General features: G+C 49.7%; 1 protein-coding gene across 1 annotated transcript; it reads right to left on the minus strand.

Annotated features, from left to right (window-relative positions):
• Positions 1–1,049: 1,049 nt before the first annotated feature.
• Positions 1,050–11,573, minus strand: LOC138608597 (GATA zinc finger domain-containing protein 14-like). The gene is made up of 5 exons (XM_069681188.1): positions 11,551–11,573; positions 9,253–9,651; positions 6,628–7,170; positions 1,783–2,352; positions 1,050–1,662 (listed from the first exon to the last, which is right to left on the minus strand). The coding sequence occupies exons 1-5, from the start codon at positions 11,571–11,573 to the stop codon at positions 1,050–1,052; spliced, it is 2,148 nt and encodes a 715-aa protein (XP_069537289.1).
• Positions 11,574–13,378: the final 1,805 nt, after the last annotated feature.

A 13,378-nucleotide genomic window follows, 5' to 3' on the forward strand; every position in this document is an offset into this window, starting at 1 on the left:
CACATTGTCCCCATCACATAGTTGTCCAACCAGCTTTTTTATTTACTTAATCAAATTTATTTGGTTTGCTTACACATTATGTTGGGAAAAACATAATCAATTTTGGTTGCATACATATCTCTCTACTAGATATATACCGTATCAGTTGATGGTAAACTTGATTATCTGTTTGTATTTCGACCGCTGTTTAGTTGTAAGCGATAACTGTTTTTAATGCTTTAATATTATATTGTATTTGGTGTAATGTTTTTTGAATACTTTAGGATTCTTTGTATTATATTTTGGCTTAATGATGAACTTAAAATATGTTTTGTCTATTTTGAGATGTAGACCTTAAACAGCTTTACCACACACTACTTGAATATAACTAAATATTAGTGTGGAGCTTTAAAAAAATCCAACAAAACAATGGTTCTTTGCATTTCAAGCTTTAATAGTTAATAAATAACAAGAGTATAATCACAACAGTATAATGCCCAAACAGTAAGTCCATACAGTGTAATGTATTAATAATTATATTAGACAGGAAAACTGTTCATGTTGCTGTGTCTGCTTACCGTATGTGGCTCATTAGGTGTTTCTAGTTAATAGCAGGTAGTAAAAGTTGTATCTTGTCTTAGGCATAAATTAAAGTGAAGGTGATAAAACAAGTTTGTCAGTGGAATCATAAATGCATGACATACGATCTGCGTTCATATGATTAATTTTAGTTGTGGAAAAAACACACATTACAATACAATTACAAATTTAAGACCTACAGGACAGGAAGTTTAGACAGTATAAATAAGAATAAATTACTGCGAATCCTTTCGGCTCTTTGGAAAATACATTCTTAAATAATGAAGTGTAAAAAGTTAATAACATTAAGTTCTTTGTTCAAGTCCAGTTCTTAATTCCAAAGGATTGCTGTAAGAACTGCTACAACTAAAAGGAAACTAGTTTTGTTGATGACTGCAGAGGAGGCAGCAGTTGTTGGTGTGCCTGTGTTCACTGTGGTGGCTCCAGGAGCAACTTCTACTGGTGGTGCTGCTGTAGCTACTGCAACTGTCTCATCCACAATTGGTGCTCTTGTAGTTGTTGAAGTAGTTCCAGCTTGGACAGCTGTGGTTGCTCCTGGGGCTGTATTGGTTGCTCCAGACACAGCTGTGGTTGCTCCCGGAACAACCGTAGTTACTCCTGGGGCTACTAAGGTTGTTCCTATTGACACTGTAGTTGTTTCTCTTCTTGCAGTGGTTGTTGTTGGGGCAGGGGTAGTTGATGTGGAAATAACTGTGGTTGTGGCAGCAGCTGTGGTTGTTGTAGAAGCTGTGGTGGTGGCAGCTTTGGTTGTTGTTGGGATGGCTGTAGTTGTTGGGAAAGCTGTGGTTGCTGTTGTGACAGCTATAGTTGTTGCGGTAGCTATGGTTGGAGCCACTGTGGTTGTGGTTGGGGAAGCTGTTGTTGAAGTTGGAGCAGCTGTGGTTGTTTTTACAGCAGCTGTTGTTGTTCTTAGGGCAGCTGTGGTTGTTCTTAGGGCAGCTGTGGTTGTTCTTAGGGCAGCTGTGGTCATTGCGCCGGCTGTTGTTCTTGTTGGGGACGCTGTGGTTGTTGTTGCAGCAGCCGTGGTTGTTGTTCGGGAACCTGTGGTTTTTGATGCAACAGCTGTGGTTGCTGTTGTGACAGCTTTAGTTGTTGGGGCAGCTGTGGTTGTGGCTGGAGCCACTGTTGTTGGTCTTTGGGCAGCTGTTGCTGTAACTGGGGCAACTGTGGTTGTTGTTTGGGCAGCTGTGGTTGTGGTTAGGCTAACAGTGGATGTTGTTCCGGAAGGTGTAGTTGTTGTTGGGGCAGCTGTGGCTGTTAGGGCAGCTGTAGTTGTTAGGGCAGCTGTTGTTCTTGCGGTGGCTGTTGTTGCTGCAGTTGTGGTTGTTGGGGCAGCTGTGGATGTTGCAGCAGCGTTGGTTGTTGTTGGGACAACTGTGGTTGTTATGGGGGTAGCTGTGGTCGTTGATCTTGCAGCTGTGGTTGTTGTTGTTGTTGAAGCCGTGGTTTTTGATGCAGCAGCTGTGGTTGCTGTTGTGACAGCTGAAGATGTTGCGGCAGATTTGGTTGTGGTTGGAGCCACTGTGGTTGTTGTTTGGGCAGCTATGGTTGTTGCAGGGCCAACTTTGGCTGTTGTTTGAGCAGCTGTTCTTGTGGTTGGGGTAACTATGGTTGTTGTTACGGTAGCTACGGGTGTTGTTGGGACAGCTGTTGTTGTTGTTGTGGCAGCTGTGGTTATTTTTGAGGCAGTAGTGGTTATTGTTCCGGTATCTGTGGTTGTTGTTGGGGCAGCTGTGGTTGTGGTTCCGACAGCTGTTGTTGTTGTTGGGACAGCTGTGGTTGTGGTTCCGGCAGCTGTGGTTGTTGTTGCTGCAGCTGTTGTTGTTGTTGGGGCAGCTGTGGTTGTTGTTGCTGCAGCTGTTGTTGTTGTTGGGGTAGCTGTCGTTGTTGTTGGACCAGCTGTGGTTGTTGTTGCAGCCACTGTTGTTGTGGCAGCTTTGGTTGTTGTCGGGGCAACCGTGGTTGTTGTTGGGGCAGCTGTGGTTGTTGGTGCAGCTGTGGTTGTTGTTGGGGTAGCTGTGGTTGTTGCTGGGGCAGCTGTGGTTGTTGTTGGGGCAGCTGTGGTTGTTGTTGCAGCAACTGTAGTTGTTGTTGGAGCAGCTGTGGTTGTTGTTGGACCAGCCGTGGTTGTTGTTGGGACAGCTGTGGTTGTTGTTGCAGCCGCTGTTGTTGTGGCAGCTGTGGTTGTTGTCGGGGCAGCCGTGGTTGTTGTTGGGGCAGCTGTGGTTGTTGGTGCAGCTGTGGTCGTTGTTGGGACAGCTGTGGTTGTCGTTGCGGCAGCTGTGGTTGTTGTTGGAGCAGCTGTGGTAGTTGTTGGAGCAGCAGTGGTTGTTGTTGCTGCAGCTGTTGTTGTTGTTGGAGTAGCTGTCGTTGTTGTTGGGGCAGCTGTGGTTGTTGTTGCAGCAGCTGTAGTTGTTGTTGGAGCAGCTGTGGTTGTTGTTGGACCAGCCGTGGTTGTTGTTGGGACAGCTGTGGTTGTTGTTGCAGCAGCTGTTGTTGTGGCAGCTGTGGTTGTTGTCGGGGCAGACGTGGTTGTTGTTGGGGCAGCTGTGGTTGTTGGTGCAGCTGTGGTTGTTGTTGGGGTAGCTGTGGTTGTTGTTGCGGCAGCTGTGGTTGTTGCTAGGGCAGCTGTGGTTGTTGTTGCAGCAGCTGTAGTTGTTGTTGGAGCAGCTGTGGTTGTTGTTGGACCAGCCGTGGTTGTTGTTGGGGCAGCTGTGGTTGTTGGTGCAGCTGTGGTTGTTGTTGGGGCAGCTGTGGTTGTTGGTGAAGCTGTCGTTGTTGTTGGGGCAGCTGTGGTTGTTGTTAGAGCAGCTGTGGTTGTTGTTGGACCAGCCGTGGTTGTTGTTGGGACAGCTGTGGTTGTTGTTGCAGCCGCTGTTGTTGTGGCAGCTGTGGTTGTTGTCGGGGCAGCCGTGGTTGTTGTTGGGGCAGCTGTGGTTGTTGGTGCAGCTGTGGTTGTTGTTGGGACAGCTGTGGTTGTTGTTGCGGCAGCTGTGGTTGTTGTCGTGGCAGCTGTGGTTGTTGTTTGGGCGGCTGTGGTTGTCGTTGGAGCAGCAGTGGTTGTTGTTGCTGCAGCTGTTGTTGTTGTTGGGGTAGCTGTCGTTGTTGTTGGGGCAGCTGTGGTTGTTACTGGGGCAGCTGTGGTTGTTGTTGCAGCAGCTGTAGTTGTTGTTGGAGCAGCTGTGGTTGTTGTTGGACCAGCCGTGGTTGTTGTTGGGACAGCTGTGGTTGTTGTTGCAGCCGCTGTTGTTGTGGCAGCTGTGGTTGTTGTTGGGACAGCTGTGGTTGTCGTTGCGGCAGCTGTGGTTGTTGTTGTGGCAGCTGTGGTTGTTGTTGGGGCGGCTGTGGTTGTTGTTGGAGCAGCTGTGGTTGTGATTGGAGCAGCAGTGTTTGTTGTTGCTGCAGCTGTTGTTGTTGTTGGGGTAGCTGTCGTTGTTGTTGGGGCAGCTGTGGTTGTTGTTCTGGCAGCTGTGGTTGTTGTTGAGGCAGCTGTGGTTGTTGCTGGGGCGGCTGTGGTTGTTTTTGGAACAGCTGTGGTTGTCGTTGGAGCAGAAGTGGTTGTTGTTGCTGCAGCTGTTGTTGTTGTTGGGGTAGCTGTGGTTGTTGTTGGGGCAGCTGTGGTTGTTGCTGGGGCAGCTGTGGTTGTTGTTGCAGCAGCTATAGTTGTTGTTGGACCAGCTGTGGTTGTTGTTGGGACAGCTGTGGTTGTTGTTGCAGCCACTGTTGTTGTGGCAGCTTTGGTTGTTGTCGGGGCAACCGTGGTTGTTGTTGGGGCAGCTGTGGTTGTTGGTGCAGCTGTGGTTGTTGTTGGGGTAGCTGTGGTTGTTGCTGGGGCAGCTGTGGTGGTTGTTGGGGAAGCTGTGGTTGTTGTTGCAGCAACTGTAGTTGTTGTTAGAGCAGCTGTGGTTGTTGTTGGACCAGCCGTGGTTGTTGTTGGGACAGCTGTGGTTGTTGTTGCAGCCGCTGTTGTTGTGGCAGCTGTGGTTGTTGTCGGGGCAGCCGTGGTTGTTGTTGGGGCAGCTGTGGTTGTTGGTGCAGCTGTGGTCGTTGTTGGGACAGCTGTGGTTGTCGTTGCGGCAGCTGTGGTTGTTGTTGTGGCAGCTGTGGTTGTTGTTGGGGCGGCTGTGGTTGTTGCTGGGGCAGCTGTGGTTGTTGTTGCAGCAGCTGTAGTTGTTGTTGGAGCAGCTGTGGTTGTTGTTGGACCAGCCGTGGTTGTTGTTGGGACAGCTGTGGTTGTTGTCGGGGCAGCCGTGGTTGTTGTTGGGGCAGCTGTGGTTGTTGTTGGGACAGCTGTGGTTGTCGTTGCGGCAGCTGTGGTTGTTGTTGTGGCAGCTGTGGATGTTGTTGGGGCGGCTGTGGTTGTTGTTGGAGCAGCTGTGGTTGTCGTTGGAGCAGCAGTGGTTGTTGTTGCTGCAGCTGTTGTTGTTGTTGGGGTAGCTGTCGTTGTTGTTGGGGTAGCTGTGGTTGTTGTTGCGGCAATTGTGGTTGTTGTTGGGGCAGCTGTGGTTGTTGCTGGGGCGGCTGTGGTTGTTGTTGGAGCAGCTGTGGTTGTCGTTGGAGCAGCAGTGGTTGTTGTTGCTGCAGCTGTTGTTGTTGTTGGGGCAGCTGTCGTTGTTGTTGGGGCAGCTGTGGTTGTTGCTGGGGCAGCTGTGGTTGTTGTTGCAGCAGCTGTGGTTGTTGTTGGAGCAGCTGTGGTTGTCGTTGGAGCAGAAGTGGTTGTTGTTGCTGCAGCTGTTGTTGTTGTTGGGGCAGCTGTGGTTGTTGCTGGGGCAGCTGTGGTTGTTGTTGCAGCATCTATAGTTGTTGTTGGACCAGCCGTGGTTGTTGTTGGGACAGCTGTGGTTGTTGTTGCAGCCACTGTTGTTGTGGCAGCAGTGGTTGTTGTCGGGGCAACCGTGGTTGTTGTTGGGGCAGCTGTGGTTGTTGTTGGGGTAGCTGTGGTTGTTGCTGGGGCAGCTGTGGTTGTTGTTGGGGCAGCTGTGGTTGTTGTTGGGGTAGCTGTGGTTGTTGTCGGGGCAGCCGTGGTTGTTGTTGGGGCAGCTGTGGTTGTTGGTGCAGCTGTGGTCGTTGTTGGGACAGCTGTGGTTGTTGTTGCAGCCGCTGTTGTTGTGGCAGCTGTGGTTGTTGTCGGGGCAGCCGTGGTTGTTGTTGGGGCAGCTGTGGTTGTTGGTGCAGCTGTGGTCGTTGTTGGGACAGCTGTGGTTGTCGTTGCGGCAGCTGTGGTTGTTGTTGTGGAGGCTGTGGTTGTTGTTGGGGCGGCTGTGGTTGTTGCTGGGGCAGCTGTGGTTGTTGTTGCAGCAGCTGTAGTTGTTGTTGGAGCAGCTGTGGTTGTTGTTGGACCAGCCGTGGTTGTTGTTGGGACAGCTGTGGTTGTTGTCGGGGCAGCCGTGGTTGTTGTTGGGGCAGCTGTGGTTGTTGTTGGGACAGCTGTGGTTGTCGTTGCGGCAGCTGTGGTTGTTGTTGTGGCAGCTGTGGATGTTGTTGGGGCGGCTGTGGTTGTTGTTGGAGCAGCTGTGGTTGTCGTTGGAGCAGCAGTGGTTGTTGTTGCTGCAGCTGTTGTTGTTGTTGGGGTAGCTGTCGTTGTTGTTGGGGTAGCTGTGGTTGTTGTTGCGGCAATTGTGGTTGTTGTTGGGGCAGCTGTGGTTGTTGCTGGGGCGGCTGTGGTTGTTGTTGGAGCAGCTGTTGTTGTTGTTGGGGCAGCTGTGGTTGTTGCTGGGGCAGCTGTGGTTGTTGTTGCAGCATCTATAGTTGTTGTTGGACCAGCCGTGGTTGTTGTTGGGACAGCTGTGGTTGTTGTTGCAGCCACTGTTGTTGTGGCAGCTGTGGTTGTTGTCGGGGAAACCGTGGTTGTTGTTGAGGCAGCTGTGGTTGTTGTTGGGGTAGCTGTGGTTGTTGCTGGGGCAGCTGTGGTTGTTGTTGGGGCAGCTGTGGTTGTTGTTGGGGTAGCTGTGGTTGTTGTTGCGGCAGCTGTGGTTGTTACTAGGGCAGCTGTGGTTGTTGTTGCAGCAGCTGTAGTTGTTGTTGGAGCAGCTGTGGTTGTTGTTGGACCAGCCGTGGTTGTTGTTGGGGCAGCTGTGGTTGTTGGTGAAGCTGTCGTTGTTTTTGGGGCAGCTGTGGTTGTTGTTAGAGCAGCTGTGGTTGTTGTTGGAGCATTTGTGGTTGTTGTTGGAGCAGCTGTGGTTGTTGTTGGACCAGCCGTGGTTGTTGTTGGGGCAGCTGTGGTTGTTGGTGAAGCTGTCGTTGTTTTTGGGGCAGCTGTGGTTGTTGTTAGAGCAGCTGTGGTTGTTGTTGGACCAGCCGTGGTTGTTGTTGCTGCAGCTGTTGTTGTTGTTGGGGCAGCTGTGGTTGTTTCTGGGGCGGCTGTGGTTGTTGTTGGAACAGCTGTGGTTGTCGTTGGAGTAGAAGTGGTTGTTGTTGCTGTAGCTGTTGTTGTTGTTGGGGTAGCTGTCGTTGTTGTTGGGGCAGCTGTGGTTGTTGCTGGGGCAGCTGTGGTTGTTGTTGCAGCAGCTATAGTTGTTGTTGGACCAGCCGTGGTTGTTGTTGGGGCAGCTGTGGTTGTTGTTGCAGCAACTGTAGTTGTTGTTGGAGCAGCTGTGGTTGTTGTTGGACCAGCCGTGGTTGTTGTTGGGACAGCTGTGGTTGTTGTTGCAGCCGCTGTTGTTGTGGCAGCTGTGGTTGTTGTCGGGGCAGCCGTGGTTGTTGTTGGGGCAGCTGTGGTTGTTGGTGCAGCTGTGGTCGTTGTTGGGACAGCTGTGGTTGTCGTTGCGGCAGCTGTGGTTGTTGTTGTGGCAGCTGTGGTTGTTGTTGCGGCGGCTGTGGTTGTTGCTGGGGCAGCTGTGGTTGTTGTTGCAGCAGCTGTAGTTGTTGTTGGAGCAGCTGTGGTTGTTGTCGGACCAGCCATGGTTGTTGTTGGGACAGCTGTGGTTGTTGTTGCAGCCGCTGTTGTTATGGCAGCTGTGGTTGTTGTCGGGGCAGCTGTGGTTGTTGTTGTGGCAGCAGTGGTTGTTGTTGGGACAGCTGTGGTTGTCGTTGCGGCAGCTGTGGTTGTTGTTGGAGCAGCTGTGGTTGTCGTTGGAGCAGCAGTGGTTGTTGTTGCTGCAGCTGTTGTTGTTGTTGGGGTAGCTGTCGTTGTTGTTGGGGCAGCTGTGGTTGTTGTTGCGGCAGTTGTGGTTGTCGTTGGGGCAGCTGTGGTTGTTGTTGGAGCAGCTGTGGTTGTCGTTGGAGCAGCAGTGGTTGTTGTTGCTGCAGCTGTTGTTGTTGTTGGGGTAGCTGTGGTTGTCGTTGGAGCAGCAGTGGTTGTTGTTGCTGCAGCTGTGGTTGTTGTTGGGGCAGCTGTCGTTGTTGTTGGGGCAGCTGTGGTTGTTGCTGGGGCAGCTGTGGTTGTTGTTGCAGCAGATGTAGTTGTTGTTGGAGCAGCTGTGGTTGTTGTTGGACCAGCCGTGGTTGTTGTTGGGACAGCTGTGGTTGTTGTTGCAGCCGCTGTTGTTGTGGCAGCTGTGGTTGTTGTTGGGGCAGCTGTGGTTGTTGTTGCAGCCGCTGTTGTTGTGGCAGCTGTGGTTGTTGTCGGGGCAGCCGTGGTTGTTGTTGGGGCAGCTGTGGTTGTTGGTGCAGCTGTGGTTGTTGTTGCGGCAGCTTTGGTTGTTGTTGTGGCAGCTGTGGTTGTTGTTTGGGCGGCTGTGGTTGTTGTTGGGGCGGCTGTGGTTGTTGCTGGGGCAGCTGTGGTTGTTGTTGCAGCAGCTGTAGTTGTTGTTGGAGCAGCTGTGGTTGTTGTTGGACCAGCCGTGGTTGTTGTTGGGACAGCTGTGGTTGTTGTCGGGGCAGCCGTGGTTGTTGTTGGGGCAGCTGTGGTTGTTGTTGGGACAGCTGTGGTTGTCGTTGCGGCAGCTGTGGTTGTTGTTGTGGCAGCTGTGGATGTTGTTGGGGCGGCTGTGGTTGTTGTTGGAGCAGCTGTGGTTGTCGTTGGAGCAGCAGTGGTTGTTGTTGCTGCAGCTGTTGTTGTTGTTGGGGTAGCTGTCGTTGTTGTTGGGGTAGCTGTGGTTGTTGTTGCGGCAATTGTGGTTGTTGTTGGGGCAGCTGTGGTTGTTTCTGGGGCGGCTGTGGTTGTTGTTGGAGCAGCTGTGGTTGTCGTTGGAGCAGCAGTGGTTGTTGTTGCTGCAGCTGTTGTTGTTGTTGGGGCAGCTGTCGTTGTTGTTGGGGCAGCTGTGGTTGTTGCTGGGGCAGCTGTGGTTGTTGTTGCAGCAGCTGTGGTTGTTGTTGGAGCAGCTGTGGTTGTCGTTGGAGCAGAAGTGGTTGTTGTTGCTGCAGCTGTTGTTGTTGTTGGGGCAGCTGTGGTTGTTAATGGGGCAGCTGTGGTTGTTGTTGCAGCATCTATAGTTGTTGTTGGACCAGCCGTGGTTGTTGTTGGGACAGCTGTGGTTGTTGTTGCAGCCACTGTTGTTGTGGCAGCTGTGGTTGTTGTCGGGGAAACCGTGGTTGTTGTTGAGGCAGCTGTGGTTGTTGTTGGGGTAGCTGTGGTTGTTGCTGGGGCAGCTGTGGTTGTTGTTGGGGCAGCTGTGGTTGTTGTTGGGGTAGCTGTGGTTGTTGTTGCGGCAGCTGTGGTTGTTACTAGGGCAGCTGTGGTTGTTGTTGCAGCAGCTGTAGTTGTTGTTGGAGCAGCTGTGGTTGTTGTTGGACCAGCCGTGGTTGTTGTTGGGGCAGCTGTGGTTGTTGGTGAAGCTGTCGTTGTTTTTGGGGCAGCTGTGGTTGTTGTTAGAGCAGCTGTGGTTGTTGTTGGACCAGCCGTGGTTGTTGTTGCTGCAGCTGTTGTTGTTGTTGGGGCAGCTGTGGTTGTTTCTGGGGCGGCTGTGGTTGTTGTTGGAACAGCTGTGGTTGTCGTTGGAGTAGAAGTGGTTGTTGTTGCTGTAGCTGTTGTTGTTGTTGGGGTAGCTGTCGTTGTTGTTGGGGCAGCTGTGGTTGTTGCTGGGGCAGCTGTGGTTGTTGTTGCAGCAGCTATAGTTGTTGTTGGACCAGCCGTGGTTGTTGTTGGGGCAGCTGTGGTTGTTGTTGCAGCAACTGTAGTTGTTGTTGGAGCAGCTGTGGTTGTTGTTGGACCAGCCGTGGTTGTTGTTGGGACAGCTGTGGTTGTTGTTGCAGCCGCTGTTGTTGTGGCAGCTGTGGTTGTTGTCGGGGCAGCCGTGGTTGTTGTTGGGGCAGCTGTGGTTGTTGGTGCAGCTGTGGTCGTTGTTGGGACAGCTGTGGTTGTCGTTGCGGCAGCTGTGGTTGTTGTTGTGGCAGCTGTGGTTGTTGTTGCGGCGGCTGTGGTTGTTGCTGGGGCAGCTGTGGTTGTTGTTGCAGCAGCTGTAGTTGTTGTTGGAGCAGCTGTGGTTGTTGTTGGACCAGCCGTGGTTGTTGTTGGGACAGCTGTGGTTGTTGTTGCAGCCGCTGTTGTTGTGGCAGCTGTGGTTGTTGTTGGGGCAGCTGTGGTTGTTGTTGCAGCCGCTGTTGTTGTGGCAGCTGTGGTTGTTGTCGGGGCAGCCGTGGTTGTTGTTGGGGCAGCTGTGGTTGTTGGTGCAGCTGTGGTTGTTGTTGCGGCAGCTGTGGTTGTTGTTGTGGCAGCTGTGGTTGTTGTTTGGGCGGCTGTGGTTGTTGTTGGAGCAGCTGTGGTTGTCGTTGGAGCAGCAGTGGTTGTTGTTGCTGCAGCTGTTGTTGTTGTTGGGGTAGCTGTGGTTGTCGTTGCGGCAGCTGTGGTTGTTGTTGTGGCAGCTGTGGTTGTTGTTGGGGCGGCTGTGGTTGTTGTTGGAGCAGCTGTGGTTGTCGTTGGAGCAGCAGTGGTTGTTGTTGCTGCAGCTGTTGTTGTTGTTGGTGTAGCTGTCGTTGTTGTTGGGGCAGCTGTGGTTGTTGTCGGGGCAGCCGTGGTTGTCGTTGCGGCAGCTGTGGTTGTTGTTGTGGCAGCTGTGGTTGTTGTTGGGGCAGCTGTGGTTGTTGTTGGGGTAGCTGTCGTTGTTGTTGGGGCAGCTGTGGTTGTTGTTGCTGCAGCTGTTGTTGTTGTTGGGTCAGCTGTGGTTGTTGCTGGGGCAGCTGTCGTTGTTGTTGGGGCAGCTGTGGTTGTTGTTGGGGTAGCTGTGGTTGTTGTTGGGGCAGCTGTGGTTGTTGTTGGAGCAGCTGTGGTTGTTGTTGGACCAGCCGTGGTTGTTGTTGGGGCAGCTGTGGTTGTTGGTGCAGCTGTGGTTGTTGTTGGGGTAGCTATCGTTGTTGTTGGGGCAGCTGTGGTTGTTGTTGGAGCAGCTGTGGTTGTTGTTGGACTAGCCGTGGTTGTTGTTGGGACAGCTGTGGTTGTCGTTGCAGCCGCTGTTGTTGTGGCAGCTGTGGTTGTTGTCGGGGCAGCCGTGGTTGTTGTTGGGGCAGCTGTGGTTGTTGGTGCAGCTGTGGTTGTTGTTGCGGCAGCTGTGGTTGTTGTTGTGGCAGCTGTGGTTGTTGTTTGGGCGGCTGTGGTTGTTGTTGGAGCAGCTGTGGTTGTCGTTGGAGCAGCAGTGGTTGTTGTTGCTGCAGCTGTTGTTGTTGTTGGGGTAGCTGTGGTTGTCGTTGCGGCAGCTGTGGTTGTTGTTGTGGCAGCTGTGGTTGTTGTTGGGGCGGCTGTGGTTGTTGTTGGAGCAGCTGTGGTTGTCGTTGGAGCAGCAGTGGTTGTTGTTGCTGCAGCTGTTGTTGTTGTTGGTGTAGCTGTCGTTGTTGTTGGGGCAGCTGTGGTTGTTGTCGGGGCAGCCGTGGTTGTCGTTGCGGCAGCTGTGGTTGTTGTTGTGGCAGCTGTGGTTGTTGTTGGGGCAGCTGTGGTTGTTGTTGGGGTAGCTGTCGTTGTTGTTGGGGCAGCTGTGGTTGTTGTTGCTGCAGCTGTTGTTGTTGTTGGGTCAGCTGTGGTTGTTGCTGGGGCAGCTGTCGTTGTTGTTGGAGCAGCTGTGGTTGTTGTTGCAGCAACAGTCGTAGAACTTTGTCCATTGCCTGAGGCTGTTGGATGAAGACATGGTTGGTTAATATAACATTCGCTGTCTGACTGAATATTTTAAACTCTTTTATTTAACATATTTTCTTGAGAACTAGTTACTTAAACTCACCAACGAACAGTAGAAAGACGACACAGATCCTCATCTTCATTGTGGTGGATTTTCTTCACTGTTAATTTTAAACAACATCATTAACTTTTGTTCGATCAAATGTCTTCATGACAATTGGATTGCGTTGATAATTATTACTTAAATGACTGAAGTTAACATTTCATATTGTAAATTACGATTTCATAATTTGCTGACACTTTTATGAATATGTAGACAATATTTGTATTTCTTTATTACATTATCTGTTGCAAAGATTTATCTATAAATGCAACTAGGAAAAATAAATTTAGTAGTACTGTCATACGGTACCAGATATCTACATTATTTCTTGAATTAAATAAGGTTAGTCTTATAAATAGATAAAACTTTAACATTAAAAACATCTCATAAATCTAATATAAATAAAATCTATACAGTTTTTACTGAAGAAGCACAGATAAGCATGGGAAAATAATTTTTTTCAAAAATGTTCTTTTTCTTAAATAAAATGTCAAACTATGAGCAAAAAAATTCCATCATTTTAAAGCTCAAGTAAGTCTAACACCAAAGATAAAGAACCAATGTCTAAAACGAAAAATAACAAAAATAGTGGTGAAAATGAGTTAATTGCAATTGGACAAATATCCATAATTAAAATACTCACAGATTCTGTCTGTCTGTCTTTACTGCAGTGCCTGAAGTGCTGATGCTCTCTGATTCCACCTGTTCTGGTTCCTTTGCTGTTTGCTTGTTGATGTCCTCCACTGAACACACAGAAGCTTTATATATCCACACAAAGCAGGTAAGATGACGTATGTTGTTCAAAGACATAAATAATCTGTGTGACTAATGTTTTCTTCCCTTTGTTAGGTGTGGCTCTCCCTAATACTTCTTTTATTTGGTTAATTTGTTTAATGAGTAAAGAAAATAGTTGAGTAGTGATGAATGTCAGTCAGAATTTTTGCCTGGTTGTTTGTTATGTCACATTTGTTTATCGTCCTCATAAGAAGGCGTCAATGTCTTTGCGCAACCAATGTCCTGTTAAGTGTTGTTTAAAATTGAGAATGTGAAGTATGCAAGACAGCAAGTACCCCACCTTAAGGAATACAATCACTGAACTCTGATGACAGCAACAAGACTTTGAAAAGGTTTGATCACTTTCCTTTACAACAGAATAAAATTATTATTTAGGTTTTAATATTCTTATTGCAAACAGCAAAGAACTCATATCCTTTATTCCAAGACTTTATCTGTCTTTGCTGGTGGTCAGGGTTCTGTTGGTTTCTCTGTATTCCTCTGGTTTATTGAAACTCATTCAGTGTTCTTTAAAATTCAGCTGTGGTCAATCAATGACGCAGCTCTGTCATGTGAGGCTTACAGTTTTTGGCTGTAGAATTCACGTGTTCACAGATATAAAAAAAGAAAAAGCCCATAGCCCGAAAGAATTAACCATCACCAATAAATCCACACAGCAAATTGAGAAGACTTAAATTTCTGGTGTTGATAAATTTGAGCAAAAGTATAGTTAATTATACTCCGGACAAACTCAAATCCCTTGTTTTACTCTCAGTTGACAAATAGTTGGTGTCAAAGCTGAGTGTCAAAACGAAGTGTCTTCATGTCAAAACTCTAAGTGTCGTTGCAGTAACATTAACTCTGAAGGTTTTACTCTGAAAATCCGAATCTGTGACACTTGTGTACATTAACCCCGCCTACATCGTCGCACACACCGACTG

The sequence above is a fragment of the Semicossyphus pulcher genome, unplaced genomic scaffold (genome assembly GCF_022749685.1).
Source record: "Semicossyphus pulcher isolate SPU_LCO1_2020_fin unplaced genomic scaffold, fSemPul1.0.p SCAF_5, whole genome shotgun sequence".
Lineage (NCBI taxonomy): Eukaryota > Metazoa > Chordata > Actinopteri > Labriformes > Labridae > Semicossyphus > Semicossyphus pulcher.

Excerpts from the sequence above, each read along its gene's own strand:
- LOC138608597 (XM_069681188.1), bottom strand. The coding sequence starts at position 11,573 with ATGTCTTCATCCAACAGCCTCAG. Across the intron at positions 9,652-11,550 it reads TCTTCATCCAACAGCCTCAG|CTGCTCCAACAACAACTACA; the intron begins GCAATGGACAAA and ends CAACAACCACAG. Across the intron at positions 1,663-1,782 it reads CGGAACAACATCCACTGTTA|CTGTCACAACAGCAACCACA; the intron begins GCCTAACCACAA and ends CAACAACTAAAG.